This window comes from Solea solea, chromosome 15, assembly GCF_958295425.1.
Source record: "Solea solea chromosome 15, fSolSol10.1, whole genome shotgun sequence".
In the NCBI taxonomy this organism is placed as follows: Eukaryota; Metazoa; Chordata; class Actinopteri; order Pleuronectiformes; family Soleidae; genus Solea; species Solea solea.
In genome coordinates this window covers 17588928-17603388 of record NC_081148.1, presented here as the reverse complement: position 1 = coordinate 17603388, position 14461 = coordinate 17588928, and the positions used below count along the sequence as shown (strand labels likewise).

Here is a 14461-nt window from a genome sequence, read left to right as displayed (position 1 = left end):
TATAAATGCTGAATCCTATGACTTCAGCCCTGATCATGAGTCCTCACCACAGAACTAAATCAGCGAAGAATATGTGCCGTTTTATTTTAAGCATAATTAATTGTCCTTCAAAAGCTCAATTTAGTCAGCAACAACAGCACTACTGTACCTTCTGCTGCTCAAGCTGTGTCTTGACTGAATCTCTCTCTGTGGCTGCATTGTTCCACGATGCTGCAGTCGTCTTCATGTCCTTCAGCCATGTCATCATGTCCTCCGTGTCCTTTTGGGCTTCTTTTACATCGCGCACCGAGCTACTCAGCTCTGTCGCTCGACTCTTTAGCACTTCCCCTAGGCTTGCGTATCCCTCGTTGACGAATGACATGTTCTGCTGAATTCCCATCAGCTCTAAAGACATTCAAAATAATTCCATCAATTTTCCTTTCTGTGAGTAGAGTAGTGCTTCTGTATAAGAAGGTGTTTGATAACAATGGGACACTGTTGTTATAATACAAGCAAACACTTACTGGTGCAGCAGGCATCACAATAAATTATATTATAATAATAATAATACTCTTTAAAACAGTATTGAAAGTGTTTTTAAGAACACGTTCAGCACAACAGGAGGAGAACAGTCAAAAGTAACTCTACAGTTCATAACCAGGACACACAGCTACAATGAATTATTAAAGCCTTTTATAACAGTTATACATGTACCGACACAGTAGACGAGTAGCAGCGATCACATACACACATCATTACCTTTATTAGTTAGGTAGGAATGGCTCACCGGACAACCACCGTTAGTAATAGCTGATGCAAAGACATAAGACAGAGCTTGTGTAAAAGACAGACACTGACAAGCATTAGTGATGAGACAGTACTCAGACAGTAAGGGAACCCAAACACCATGCTTCCCATTCCACTGAATGCTTCACACGTATTAGTTGAGTGTGCTTATGTTTACCTGACTTGTTGGTTGTCTTTGTTTTGGCAGGAGATGTGAGGGAAGTGATGAGGCTACACAGAGCCGATCCTTTACTGTTCAGGTCTTGGACATCAGGGTCTTTGGATGTCCATTCATCTAAAAGCTCCTGTTAAAAAAAAAAAAAAAAAAAAAAATGACCAGACAGATAAATGATATGTACACATACAGATGACAGAAAACATTTACAACACACATCAAACTGATTGATTTTGTCTGCCTTTTCTTTCTAACATTAAGGGAAGAAATAAATGTCTAAGCTGAAAACACTATAATTCATTTCCACATCTTTCCTGTGTGAAAACTTGCCGTTTATCTGCCATTAGTTAGGTCTGGTGGGTTAGTGGCGAGTGTATAGGGAGGACAAGACTATAATTAAACACATCTAATGCAAAACACAGGAAACAAATATGTGAAGAATAACATCACAGTCTCTTGTTCCAGCATTTTAAAAGCAGTTAGACAAACTGTTCTCTATTTATGTCATGACTTACAGTGACTGTCTGCAGCTCCTTCTCCAGACTTTTCTCGTTGCCGCTTGGCTGAACAGCAGGTACTCTCTCGTTTGTTTCCTCTAGCCACTTGGTGAGCACACTGGCTGCAGATCTGAACTCTCCCAACTGGTCCTGGCAGGATGATACCTCATGCTCTCTGTAGAAGACAAGAGTCAGTCACATCACGTATTTATCGATATTAACATATTAATATATATCACGGAAAGGGAAAGGAAGGATAATTCCTAACTTACTTTTCTTGGACAGTGTCTTTAAAGGTGGTGAAAATGTTTGAGATGTTGTCCATCTTGCTCTGGATCTGGGCTTTGTTACCATCAGGACTTATTTCAGTGAGTTCTTTGGAGAGTGTCTGCAGCTTCACCAAATCACTGGCATGTTCAGCCATCTCAGCTTTAGTACTCTACCAACATAAAAATAGAAGTATTAATCAGTCTATACAAAAGTATAATATTCAAAGAATCTCATAACTAGAAATGCACCACTAGTGTACTCACCTGCATTAGTTGAGACAGCTCATTGAACGTTTTTCCTGGACCGTCCGTCTCATGCAGATCTTGTAAACGCTTCACAACAAACTCCTGAACTTTATCTGCAACCGTCTCAAACTGTCCCACTTTTTCTTTCAGCTGCTCCAGTTGGGAAACCTTTTGCTTGTGCGTGGAACAAGCATCGGAGAAGCGCTGAGAGAGAGCATCCATTTTTGACTGCAGGAGCACGGCGGCGGACGGGTCTGCGGTCTCCACAAACTTCTTCAACTTGGCTTTCATGGCTGTGATGCTGCTCTGCCGACTTGCTATGTCCTGCTCTAATGCCTGAAAAACACAGGGTTGACGAGACATAAAGTGAATAAGGAGCGTGTGAGGATTTAACAGTATGTTGTTTATTCAGTGTTGAAAAGATGAAAATAAGACACACCGCTTCTTTGCTGAGGATATCTCCAATAGATGCAGAGTCCAGGGGAATTTGTTCCTTCTCTTTGACACTGGCCTCCACTCCCTCCATCCATGCCATCATTTCATCCAAACCGTCCTGGACACTCATGGAGCGAGTCAGAGTGATCTGCAGTTTCTCATTTCGATCACTGACAGACTTAGACAGGTTGTCGTAGCGCTCCGTTATGTCATCTGGAACACATGGAGGCAAGTCTTTCAACCTGAGCAGATTCTAACTACATGACACGCATTGTGAAATGAACAATGCAAAAGTTTCAGTTTTTGGGTTACAGTCTCAAGGTTTTGGTTAGTGTAAAAAAATTTTTTGGAATATATATTCAGTGACAAACATGCTAACATTATGAGCAGAAAGGACCGGCTCTTTGCAAAGTTCTGGGTCCTGATTGGATGAAGTGTTTTAGGATACTCATAGATTCTCCTAGATTAATTTGAAGACCCTTGAGACTGAGAGAAACACTTAACTGACCAAAGACACATACAAACCTTTCAAAACATCAGTATTATGTGTACAGTTCAAAAGTACACTTTCTACTTTTATTTCTCCTCCCTCACCTACTGTCTCCTGGATTTCCTCCGGGTTGCTCAGCAGATCTCCTTCCGATGTTATCAAAGACTCCGCTATTTTGCGTAGTGTGTCAACAGAAGTCTGATGTCCTGTCATTTGTCCTTGCAGGGCCTGTGCATCAGTTGGGTAAAAGAAAATCATATCAATTAAAATGGTATCCACTTTAAATGCACGTCCTCTCTTTTCATTTATATATAACATCATTTAGGTTTTGCATTTGGATGGACAACAAGTGTATAATGTGCAAGAATGGACTATATCTATGTAATATTGCATCATTCCACATGCATAGATAGTTGTACCTGCTTGCCTACACTTAGAGAAAAGCCCTGGATTGTTGCAGTGATTTGTAACCAAAGCCAAAAGCACATAGCTCCTTGGTTGGCTCACAGGCGCCTGTTATCTTGGCATATCTACGCTGTAAGTCACTACCTCCCCACAGAGAAATGTTGAAGCGAACAGCAGCCAAAAGCATTTACAGAGACATCTCTGTCAGCCGACTTTCTTATCGTCTCGTAGGGCTACGTAAGCTGCTAATAACAAGAATCAAACCACTCACATGTGGGTCTGAATTTGAACAATCAGCTAAAAATAGCTTTGTTGCTCTTAAGTCAGTGGAAACACTGTATATGGTAAGGCAGGTCTACTGTGCCACATCCTTGACTCCCAGTCAATGCTCCAAGTTATGCATATGTTACTCATAAAAAAAAAAAACTTTCTTTATTAAATTACTTGGAATATTCATAAGATAACATCTACGACTGTTCACGCAGGGTTTATGATGGTCAGTAAGGGAAAGCCTTTTTGAACTGGAAAACTATTTTCATTGCTTTACATGGAAAGACAGATAAAAGGGGCCCTTTCATCAGACCCCTGTGTGGCCAACACAGGATATAACAAGAGAGGCATCACTGAACTATGAAAAACTCACACCAAGATACTTAAAAAGACCACAACCAGGGATAAAGCTGTAAGACTAGACCTAGGTGAATCTGCCCTGACTTGCAGTGTTTCTTGCCTTGGTCTCTTCTAGCTGTTTCTGTAGTGTTTGAGGTTCGGCTGCTATGGCATCTGATTGCTGCTTCCTCGCCTCCTCCTCTGAAATGTTAAGCCACTTCAAAAGACCAGCGCTGGAGTCGTCGTATTTCTTGTACTTGTCAACCACGTCTTTGAGGTTGTTGCCAAGTTGATTGCACTGAAACAGAGGACATGAAATGATGCACTGTGTGTGATACGATATTCAGAAATCACATTAGTATGCATCTTGACTCAATACAAAGTTACTTTGAAACAGTCATTTTGATGACAGTGATTACAGAAGACGGTGTGACAGCAAAGCAGTACAGAGAGTTTGTGAACTCTCTATGAAGACAAATGCTACCACCCAGTGGCAACAACATGTCACTGCAGCCTAAAATACCTGTGAATGAAGTGCTTTGTATCGACTTGCTGCTGAGTCCAGTTTATCCTTGACAGTGGAACATGTTCCTGAAGTGTCCACGTCCAACAGTGGGTTTTTAGCTGCAGGGTCACCCATTCCACAGGCTTTAGCCACGTCCAGTACTTTCTGTCCTGAAATGGTGATGAAGCGAAGGTCCCCTTTGTGGGAAATCACATCTTCTGAAAAGCTCTTCTGTCGCTGCAGTTTGTCACTGAGGATATTGAGGGAGGCTGCAGGAGCACCCAGTCCCTGAATCTCTCCCTCGGACTGATTCAACCAGCCCTCAAACTCCTCACAGTCATCCTGGAACTTCTTCAGCTCCTCCTGCACACACTGCACATGCTTCATCTGCTGCTCAGCCTGTGTCAGCGAGGCCTCGTAGCGTCCCTTCAGTTCCTGGATGTTCTTCTGCAGTTTGTCCTTCTCCTCTGGGGACAGAACGTTGGCTTGCCTCTCGAGCAGAGCCTGAGCAGACTGGGTGGCCATGATTAGATCCTGTTGCTGGGACAGAATCTCCTGATGATGAGCCTGTGGGAACAATAGCAGTACAAATGGCGATAGTTATTGGTATATTATTTGGTCTCATTACTTGGTGTAAATACTGGTCTGAATTTTATTTTTTCCAGTCTTTCCTATTAAAATTAAAATTTGAAGTTGTGTGTTTTCATAAGTAAGAAAGGCAAGGTTGAGATGGTATGGTCACGTGCAGAGGATAGTGACTATATTGGTCAACGGATGCTGAAGATAGGGCTACTGGGCAGCAGGGTAAGAGGAAGATTACATAAAAGGTTCATGGATTTTGTGACATAATGAGAGACAGGGCAAGATGGAATCATGAAGAAAAGGTGTTGGAAAGTGCTGCTTAATAGGCTTAAAGCTACAGTGTGTAAGTTTTGGGGATTTCTGTTGTTATTTATGATTTATTCAGCCTCTGGTCTTCTTGTATGCTGTGTGGCTCTGTGGAGCAATACTATCAGAACTGATTGAGGGAGCGTTTGGTTGTATACACCGGCAGCACAGGGACGGGCGGGAGCAAGAAGCGTTTATCCTATCAAACAAGTTTTTTAAATTGTTGTTTTATCCGCATTAGAATTAACTTCTTAATCTTTTTGTGTGTTTCTTGCACACCATCAAGCGCCTATAGAGAAGCCAACATCAAAGTCTGTACACTACTGTAGACAAATAATGAACAATACCTTGACCCTGTCATACTGCTTATTGAGGTCCATGGAGGCGTTCTTATTGCCTTGGGTCTCTCTGCCAGAATCATTTTCAGTGGTCTCCAAAGCATTTCCGTTGGCATCGTCATTCTCGCCTATCAGTCCCTTAGTGGAGGTTTGCTCTGGCAGGTTTCCATTCTCGTTGCTTAAAGGGTCACTTTGATTCAAGCTGCTCTCTTTTTCACTGCCAATGTTAGATATCCAGTCTAGAAGACCTTCGATTTTGTTCTTACTTTCTTCAAGTCGCTCAACAGCTGCTGCCTGAAAAGATAAATACATGAAATGTTTATAAAATACTCATTAGAGAACAATTGAAGTAACTACTGTATATAAATCATGATGCATAGGTTTTATAGAGAACACATATGAAAGTATTCTGACCTTTTCACTCTCCTGTTTTATGGCTGTGGTAACAACCTTCTCCAGATCTTTTCTGGACTCCTCAGCCCGCTGGTTGATGAGCTTGGCTTTGCTTTTAGCCTCTTCCAACTTGCTTTCAATGACGGCGATTTGATCTGGCATCAACTTGTTCCGGTTTTCTTCCAGAAAATTTTTAGTACTGGCGATGACCTCATTCAAGGCACTGGCATCTGTCAGTACGTCTTTTTGTAGAGCCTTATTTCATTTCAGGCAGATATAAAGCACGAGAAGAAGTATTAGCATGGAATAAAGCAGCTTTCCATGGCAAACAGTCACATTTTAGAAAAGCAAAGAAAATCAAACCTGATGCTCATGCTGGTACTGCTGCAGATCTGTGACGCTCTCAGCGCTTTCAGTCTGTTGCTGATGACCAATCAGGCGGTTTTCAGTCAAGGTGAGATTATCACACATTTCCTCTAATTTCTCTGTGAACTCCTTGTGCTTCTCCAATAAAGACTGAAAAATGAACACATAAAAAAACAAAAACACCAAAAGTAAACAACAGCACGTTTTTCATGTGGACACACACACATGCACACTCAGTAAAACATTGGGTTGTGCTAAACCCAAAAATACTTCCAATGGTTTTCATGACTGCCTATATTGTAAACAACTCAGGGAAACGTGGGAAAAAGGAACTCTAAACATGAGAAAGACGTTTATATGCACACAAAAGAAACATGCAAAATAAAAATCTTTCCTTAACCGTAATAGTGCCAAACTCTAATATGCTGTAAACATGCTCTTATGTCATTTGCCACGTTTGGTCTTGGGATGGTAATAAGCACTGGAGGACATTATACTGTGTGTGTTAGTGGGTTTGCTGTGTTCCAGCAAAGAGGGTGCATTTTTCCACTGTTAGTTGATCACTGCTGTCTTGAGGCCTGTAGAATACAACCACCACAAACGTTAGTGCGCAGGAGTGATCAAGCACTAGAGCATGCAAGACAGTTATTACTCCAAAACACATTCACATTTAGAGAAATCGGAAATCTTGGAAGGAAAAGACAATAATTCATTTCAACAGTGAAGTAGCTGTGAAAAAGTGTAAAGGTCCTAAAATTCAGTTTTCTCTTCTTCTATTGAATAAATAATTTCACATAAGAGTAATAAAACTGTCAGAGCACAGCCTGCACTATGTGCATTGTAGGCATGTGTTACTAACTTTGTTTTGCAAAGCAAACATGTACACACTGTTATGAAACCTGTGATCTTAAACGTCACTTTTACAAGCAGACCTTCACATGGTTTTCCTGCTCTCTTTTGTCCAGTAGGACCTCTAAGGTTGTCCTCCGTGTAACAAGTTTCTCAGTTTGGTCCCGCAGAGCTCGCTGAGTGGTGCTGAGGAACTTCAGAAGTGAGCTGCTCTGAGTGGCACTCAAGAACTGAGCGTGCTCAGAAATAAAGCTCTGGATATCAAACGTGACATCCTCCAAATTGTATCTAGCTTCATTTAGAAAGTTGCTTTCTGTATCCTGGAACAAGAAAAGATGAATGAGTGAGTTTCTGCAATTACTGTAGATTTGGAATGATTCTTTTAATTGGATGGAAAATGTACCTTGTTCTGCTGGATACAATGTTTCAGCATGTCCACATCACATGAGTTCAAATCCATGCCCTGAATCTCAGATTCATTTTGGATGAGGCCAGCAAGTTCCTCAAGATCACTGAGGTGTTTCTGGTACATCGATTCCAAATGACCCTGAAACCAAGTTTACATGAGTCAACACATGATTTACGTTACTTGTTTGTTTTAATTAGCATTGATCACCACTGACCTTCTGTGTTTCCATTGCTTGAATTAATGAGTGATTCTTTTCAGCACACTGTTGGGAAACAGTGGTGAAATTTGGCTCTAATTGCAGATACATTGAGGCCAGATCTTGGTGGATTTGTATGGGGATGTCATCATGAGCAGAATTTAGGAGCCATTTTGCTTTTTCCACATCAACTGCCAGACCACCAGCCAATTTAGACAGTTGGGACTCTAGAGACTAGATACAAGAGCAGATTTATTTAGGGTCTACTACATCTATGTAGTAAATACATGGAAAAGTTGTGAATTATTGGATTTCACGTTATTAAATATTACACCAAAGAGAATACATTTGCCTTTCTAACCTGACATTCCTCGATTTGGAGCTGCAGCTCTTCCATGTTTTTTCCAGTGGGTGTGTGGATTAAAAGGTCTTTTCTCACATCATCTAAAATGTCAGCGTGATCCTGGAGTTTCCCAACACACTCTAAGAAATCCTGGATGGAAACCAGCTGTGCATAAAAAAAACAACATAAAAATGGAGCAAATCAAGCCAACATCCAAGTATATGGTTAGCTTCACTGTGAAAGAACATAAAACAGCACAGTACCTTATTTCTGATCTCCACAACTTTGCAGGCATCTGAGTCAGTAGACAACTGAGATGGTTTGTGACTGAGATCCAGGTTTTCTTCTGCTGAGCCCTCATCCTCTGCCTCTTTGTGCTCCTGCTGATCTTCCTGAGATTCACCTCCCAGAGCACCGCTAAGAGTGTCCATCACTTCCTGACGCACTGAAAGTTCCTGGCTTAAGGACACCGTCTTGAGATGTTGCAGTGTTTGCAGCTGTATATTTGGGTCATCTGGCTCTTCTGTCTTCTCACAGACTTTGTGCTGTATTAATACTGGATTTTTGTGTTCACTGTTGTTCAAGCTAGAGGTATTTTGCTTTGGCAAATCCATGAGAAGACCTGGTTCACTGCGTTCTACAAGTTCATGAGCTGTGTCTCCCTCATAAATCTCTCCATCGTCTAGGATCGGTTCTTGACTATCCGGATTACTGATGATATTGCTGTCAGTGACTTTAGTTTCACCAACATTAGTGTCTGTTTTAAGCATTCCCTCCAGGTGATCTCCACATGTACTCTCAGCATTAGAAAACATCGATGAAGCTGAGAGTGTCAAGTCATCAGTCACTTTCTGTGGATTTTCTGAAGTTTTTACTTCTAATCCATTCCCTTCTGGTAGAATAACAGATCCTGACATTTCTCTTATGCTAGTTTCAGACGGTCCTGAGATGATGTCTGATGATGCAGAAGGTAGATGTAAACAGCACACAGTTGCCTCAATTTCTTCATTTTCTGTCTCACTTCTTGACACTGAGATCTGCTCAGAACAGCTAATAAGGTCCTCATGTTGTCTCTCTAGGGAAAAACTCTCAAAGTGTAACTCAGCCTCATCTGAACCACTGTGCTTTGAGTCCAATGGATGTTTAGCAGTTAGAAGTGTGTCACAAGAAACTTCATGATTGCTCAAATTTGATGCAGTTATTTCACTGGAAACAACAACAGCTAACTGAGAGGAGTTCTGTTGTTGAGATCTCACACCATTTTCAGAGAACGTGGGCTCAGAACCAACACTAAAATCACTTTCAGAGTGAAGCACTGTGTACTGAGGTAATGTGATTCGACTGCCATCATCTGCAATGTTTTTGTCGTTGCTATGGTCACCCCTAGAAACTGAGGTAATTGCACTTTCAACCAAATCCCCCGATGATGAGTAATACATACTTCGATTTTGCTCATTGTTAACAGGTGACTGAACAGCATTTGTGTCATTGTTCCATCTACTTTCCTCAGACAATCCATTGTGATTTGGAGAAGACTCATCTAACTCACTCTCTCTTAATGTCTCTTTACCCAGTGGGGAATTGTATCCAGTAAAGCAAGAATCAATATGAATAGATGGGCTGTCCGGTTTATTAGAATGATAAGAGTGGCTTTCTGGATCGGGGTTGTTGTTGTTGGAGGTTTTGTCGATAAGTGTAGATGGACGTGACTGGGTAGCTAGAGTAGCACTTTCTATCTCAACAGATGCAGTAGCTCTATCTGCCAGGTCGGAATTGATTAAGACCAGTGAGTCAGTGTCTTCAGCCAGTAAAGGCGATTTGTCTGTAGGACTGATACACGTCATAGTTTCCTGATTCCATGTGGAGGGTGAGCTCACTGGAGAAACAGATGGAGGGAGGGTTTGCAGATAATGACTCCTCTCGTCTCCATTTCCTCTAGTCACACAATCTAATGTGCTAACATTCTCTTCAACATCCTCCTCCAGCACAATGTCTGTGACCTTACTTTCAGTCGACCCCTGTGTGTTCTCAGTTTCATTTATACTAATTAAATCCACATTTTGATCAACAGAGATGGATTGGTTGCCTTTTTCTTCTGGGAACAAGTCTGCTTTGACGTCTACGTTAAGGATCTTAACAGCATCAGTGAATAATCGAGACTGCAAAGACTCACAAGTACTAACAGTGCAGTCTGATTTTAAGAGGTGCTGCTCTTCTATTGAAGGAAAAGTAATATTTGAGATCCCGGGTCCATCTGACAGTATCTGTTTTAAAAAAGATACAGACTCCTCCTCACCTACTTCAACATTTCCCCTTTCATCTGCCTGTAGATCAAGCTGTTTCTGTATTGTTCTGTCCTGCAGGCCCTTACTGAGAGCACCACCCATGTCATGATGTCCCCCAGAGGTGACATCTAAACCCACCCTGTTCTCCACTTGTGCATCTGGTACATAGTCTCCCTCATGTTCACCCTCTACCAAGTTGACAGTTTTTGATTCACTGCACACTGACTCAGCATCATAGGGTTCTTGTGTCTGAGAGATAGGCGTCACTGCAGACTCAGAGTGACACATCGTGGTTAATGATCCAACATATGTGTTTTTCACAGAAGTTAATGTGGAAAGTATTGTCATCTCTACAGAAGCTGGAATATCAAGGCATTCATTGAGAGTATCTCCAACATCGGTTTGTGAACTACTTTCACAAACTCTTTCTGCAAATTCATCGGGCTTAGTCTGGCATGTAGTATTTTGAGACATACTTTTCTCCTCTATGCCAGTGTCTGTGGAATCAGAATTAATTTTTTCATTGATGGTAATCCTCCAATTGTCTGAGGAAACATAATTGGGAGGATCAGATATGTGTTGTGGTTGTTCACCAAAGAGAATTCTCTCATTGTCAGAAGACACAAAATCATGAGGATCAAACGTGTGTTGTGATTGTTCACTGAGGGGAATTCTCCCATTGTCAGAGGACACAAAAACATTAGGATCAAATATCTGCTGTGTATTTTCATCAAAAGTAATCCTCCCATTTCCTGAAGAAACTAAATCATGAGGATCGAATGTGTACTGTGATTGTTCATTGAAGGTGATTCTCCCATCTCCCGAAGAAACTAAATCATGAGGGTCAAATGTGTGTTGTGATTGTTCATTGAAGGTGATTCTCCCATCTCCCGAAGAAACTAAATCACGAGGGTCAAATGTGTGCTGTGATTGTTCATTGACAGTGATCCCCCCATTGTCTGAGGACACAAAAACATTATGATTAAATGTCTGCTGCATATTTTCATCAAAGTTAATTTTCTCATTGTTTGAGGAAACAAAGTCATGAGGATCGAATGTGTGCTGTGATTGTTCATCAAAGCTAATCCTTCCAGTTCCTGAGGAAACAAAATCACTAGGATCAAATCTATTTTGTGATTGTTCATTGAAGGTGATTCTCCCATTTCCTGAAGAAACTAAATCGTGAGGGTCAAATGTGTGTTGTGACTGTTCGCTGAAGGTTATCCTCCCATTTCCTGAAGAAACTAAATCATGAGGGTCAAATGTGTGTTGACATTGTTCATTGAAGGTGATTCTTTCGTTTCCTGAAGAAACTAAATCGTGAGGGTCAAATGTGGGTTGAGATTGTTCATTGAAGGTGATTCTTTCGTTTCCTGAAGAAACTAAATCGTGAGGGTCAAATGTGGGTTGAGATTGTTCATTGAAGGTGATCCTCCCATTGCCTGAAGAAACTAAATCGTGAGGGTCAAATGTGTGTTGACATTGTTCATTGAAGGTGATTCTTCCGTTTCCTGAAGAAACTAAATCGTGAGGGTCAAATGTGGGTTGAGATTGTTCATTGAAGGTGATTCTTTCGTTTCCTGAAGAAACTAAATCGTGAGGGTCAAATGTGGGTTGAGATTGTTCATTGAAGGTGATCCTCCCATTGCCTGAAGAAACTAAATCGTGAGGGTCAAATGTGTGTTGACATTGTTCATTGAAGGTGATTCTTCCGTTTCCTGAAGAAACTAAATCATGAGGGTCAAATGTGTGTTTAGATTGTTCATTGAAGGTGATCCTTCCGTTTCCTGAAGAAACTAAATCATGAGAGTCAAATGTGTGTTGTGATTGTTCATTGAAGGTGATTCTCCCATTTCCTGAAGAAACTAAATGGTGAGGGTCAAATGTGTGTTGTGACTGTTCGCTGAAGGTTATCCTCCCATTCCCTGAAGAAACTAAATCATGAGGGTCAAATGTGTGTTGTGATTGTGCATCAAAAGTGATCCTCCCATTGCCTGAAGAAACTAAATCGTGAGGGTCAAATGTGTGTTGAGATTGTTCATTGAAGGTGATCCTCCCATTGCCTGAAGAAACTAAATCGTGAGGGTCAAATGTGTGTTGACATTGTTCATTGAAGGTGATCCTTCCGTTTCCTGAAGAAATTAAATCATGAGGGTCAAATGTGTGTTGACATTGTTCATTGAAGGTGATTCTTCCATTTCCTGAAGAAACTAAATCGTGAGGGTCAAATGTGTGTTGAGATTGTTCATTGAAGGTGATCCTTCCAATTCCTGAAGAAACTAAATCATGAGGATCAAATGTGTATTGTGACTGTTCATTGAAGGAGATTCTCCCATTTCCTGAAGAGGCAAAATCATGAGGGTCAAATGTGTGCTGTGATTGTTCATTCACAATGATTCTCTCATTGTCTGGGGAAACAAAAACATACGTATTTTCATCAAGGGTAACCTTACTGTTTCCTGAAGAAACTAAATCATGAATGTCAAATGTGCGTTGTGATTGTGCATCAAAAGTAATCCTCCCATTGCCTGAAGAAACAAAATCATGGGGATCAAATGTTGGTGTGTTTTCCCCGACTTCTGTTTCCTCATCTATCATCAACTGTTCTGAAGGATTGCCCATGTTTATGCTGAGAGAACTTACATTATTCTCGATGGTGTTTGAAAATATCACATCTTCAAGGAAGATGTTTATCATTTTACTCAGCTGTTTATCGAGTATTACGACCCTCTGTCCTGACTGTAGATCAATGAAACTGTTCATCATTAGGTAGGAGATGAATAACTGCCTTGCTTCTGTGGGACTAGGGATGTTGTCAACTTTTATACTTTCTGCATCTTGATAGGACCCAGTAACTCTTAGATTTTTATACATGAGCCAAGAAGAAAAGTGTTCATGGAGTTGATCAAGATCAGGGAACACATCAGGAATTTCTATAGCTTTTAAAACATCTGCTGTGTAGCTGTCAGTCAAACCATTCTCAATGGCTGAGGTGATGTCTAGTATCTCTGAAGTTTCTGGAATGTAAAAAGCCACTATCTTTTGCCAATTACCGAACACACTGCTTGTATAATCAGTGGTGTTTTGTTCATGGTAATGAAATGAGGTGGAAAAAGTTTGAATTCCACCAGAGTGAGGCAACACAAGTCCCATAAACTGCTGCTGATTTCCAAGTACAACGAGTGTGCTACTAGAGCTGAGCAAATCACACTGCACGGCTGCATCCACCTTTAGCTTGTCACCATTCTGGAGGTTCCTAGCATCCTCTGACTTCTCAGCTGTTACATTTTGACCTTCTTTGGGATCACCAACACCTAACTGAGCATCCAGCAGCCTTGACATGACCTCTTGATCACTTAAACTAGGAAAAATAGACCTAAGAGTGTTAATATTTCTCCCTGTTGCTGGTGATTCATTTCTGCTGAGACACTTTAATATCAGCCTATTGATCTTACAAGGTCCAAACTCTTCCTCAGGCTCTAGGGGTGGCACATTTCCAGCACATTTAGGATCCATCATATCCTGACAGGTCTGTTGTCTATGTAGAATCTCTATATAGACAGAAGCAGGTATTAAACCCGAATGAAACGCCCTGTCCAGGGTAAGTGTGTCGCCTGTATAACACACCTCCATTTCATCACAGATTTGTTTGATCTCTATCACCTTGACAACCAGGTCTTCACAATTGGGCCCTTTCCTAGCTGCCGCTACATCAGAGAGGGAGACAGAGGAAAAGTATGAAGTCTGTATGCACCTATTTGCATCACTCATCTCTGAGAAGTCATCCAGCGTGAACTTGTATATGTGATCATGTATGGAATCATCACAGATCATGAGTTGGGCCTCTGTTATATCATCAGTCAGGGAACTATTGGTTCCAGTCCAAAGCCAACCAGTCTCATCACTGGGATTGAAAACCTGCAGAAAAGGAAAATATCACAAATTACTGAACTGTTTTAAACACCAAAAATTGTTTATTTGTGTAAAATTCAAATATC

General features: G+C 41.1%; 1 protein-coding gene across 26 annotated transcripts in view; it reads right to left on the bottom strand.

Annotated features, from left to right (window-relative positions):
* Nucleotides 1–14461, bottom strand: part of dst (dystonin) — a 97387-nt gene that overhangs the window by 31240 nt on the left and 51686 nt on the right. For 24 of the 26 annotated variants that reach the window (XM_058651361.1, XM_058651351.1, XM_058651358.1 and 21 more), the window contains 18 exons: nucleotides 8442–14381; nucleotides 8197–8343; nucleotides 7854–8069; nucleotides 7634–7777; nucleotides 7314–7550; nucleotides 6379–6531; nucleotides 6037–6270; nucleotides 5632–5916; nucleotides 4415–4963; nucleotides 4013–4189; nucleotides 2982–3105; nucleotides 2392–2600; nucleotides 1971–2288; nucleotides 1710–1876; nucleotides 1456–1612; nucleotides 944–1070; nucleotides 739–789; nucleotides 149–384 (listed from right to left, as the gene is read on the bottom strand). In XM_058651361.1, the coding sequence (XP_058507344.1) occupies nucleotides 149–384; nucleotides 739–789; nucleotides 944–1070; nucleotides 1456–1612; nucleotides 1710–1876; nucleotides 1971–2288; nucleotides 2392–2600; nucleotides 2982–3105; nucleotides 4013–4189; nucleotides 4415–4963; nucleotides 5632–5916; nucleotides 6037–6270; nucleotides 6379–6531; nucleotides 7314–7550; nucleotides 7634–7777; nucleotides 7854–8069; nucleotides 8197–8343; nucleotides 8442–14381 (9471 nt within the window). The remainder of the gene's footprint in view (nucleotides 1–148; nucleotides 385–738; nucleotides 790–943; nucleotides 1071–1455; nucleotides 1613–1709; nucleotides 1877–1970; nucleotides 2289–2391; nucleotides 2601–2981; nucleotides 3106–4012; nucleotides 4190–4414; nucleotides 4964–5631; nucleotides 5917–6036; nucleotides 6271–6378; nucleotides 6532–7313; nucleotides 7551–7633; nucleotides 7778–7853; nucleotides 8070–8196; nucleotides 8344–8441; nucleotides 14382–14461) is intronic. The other 2 variants (XM_058651354.1, XM_058651374.1) reach the window with 2 other exon arrangements.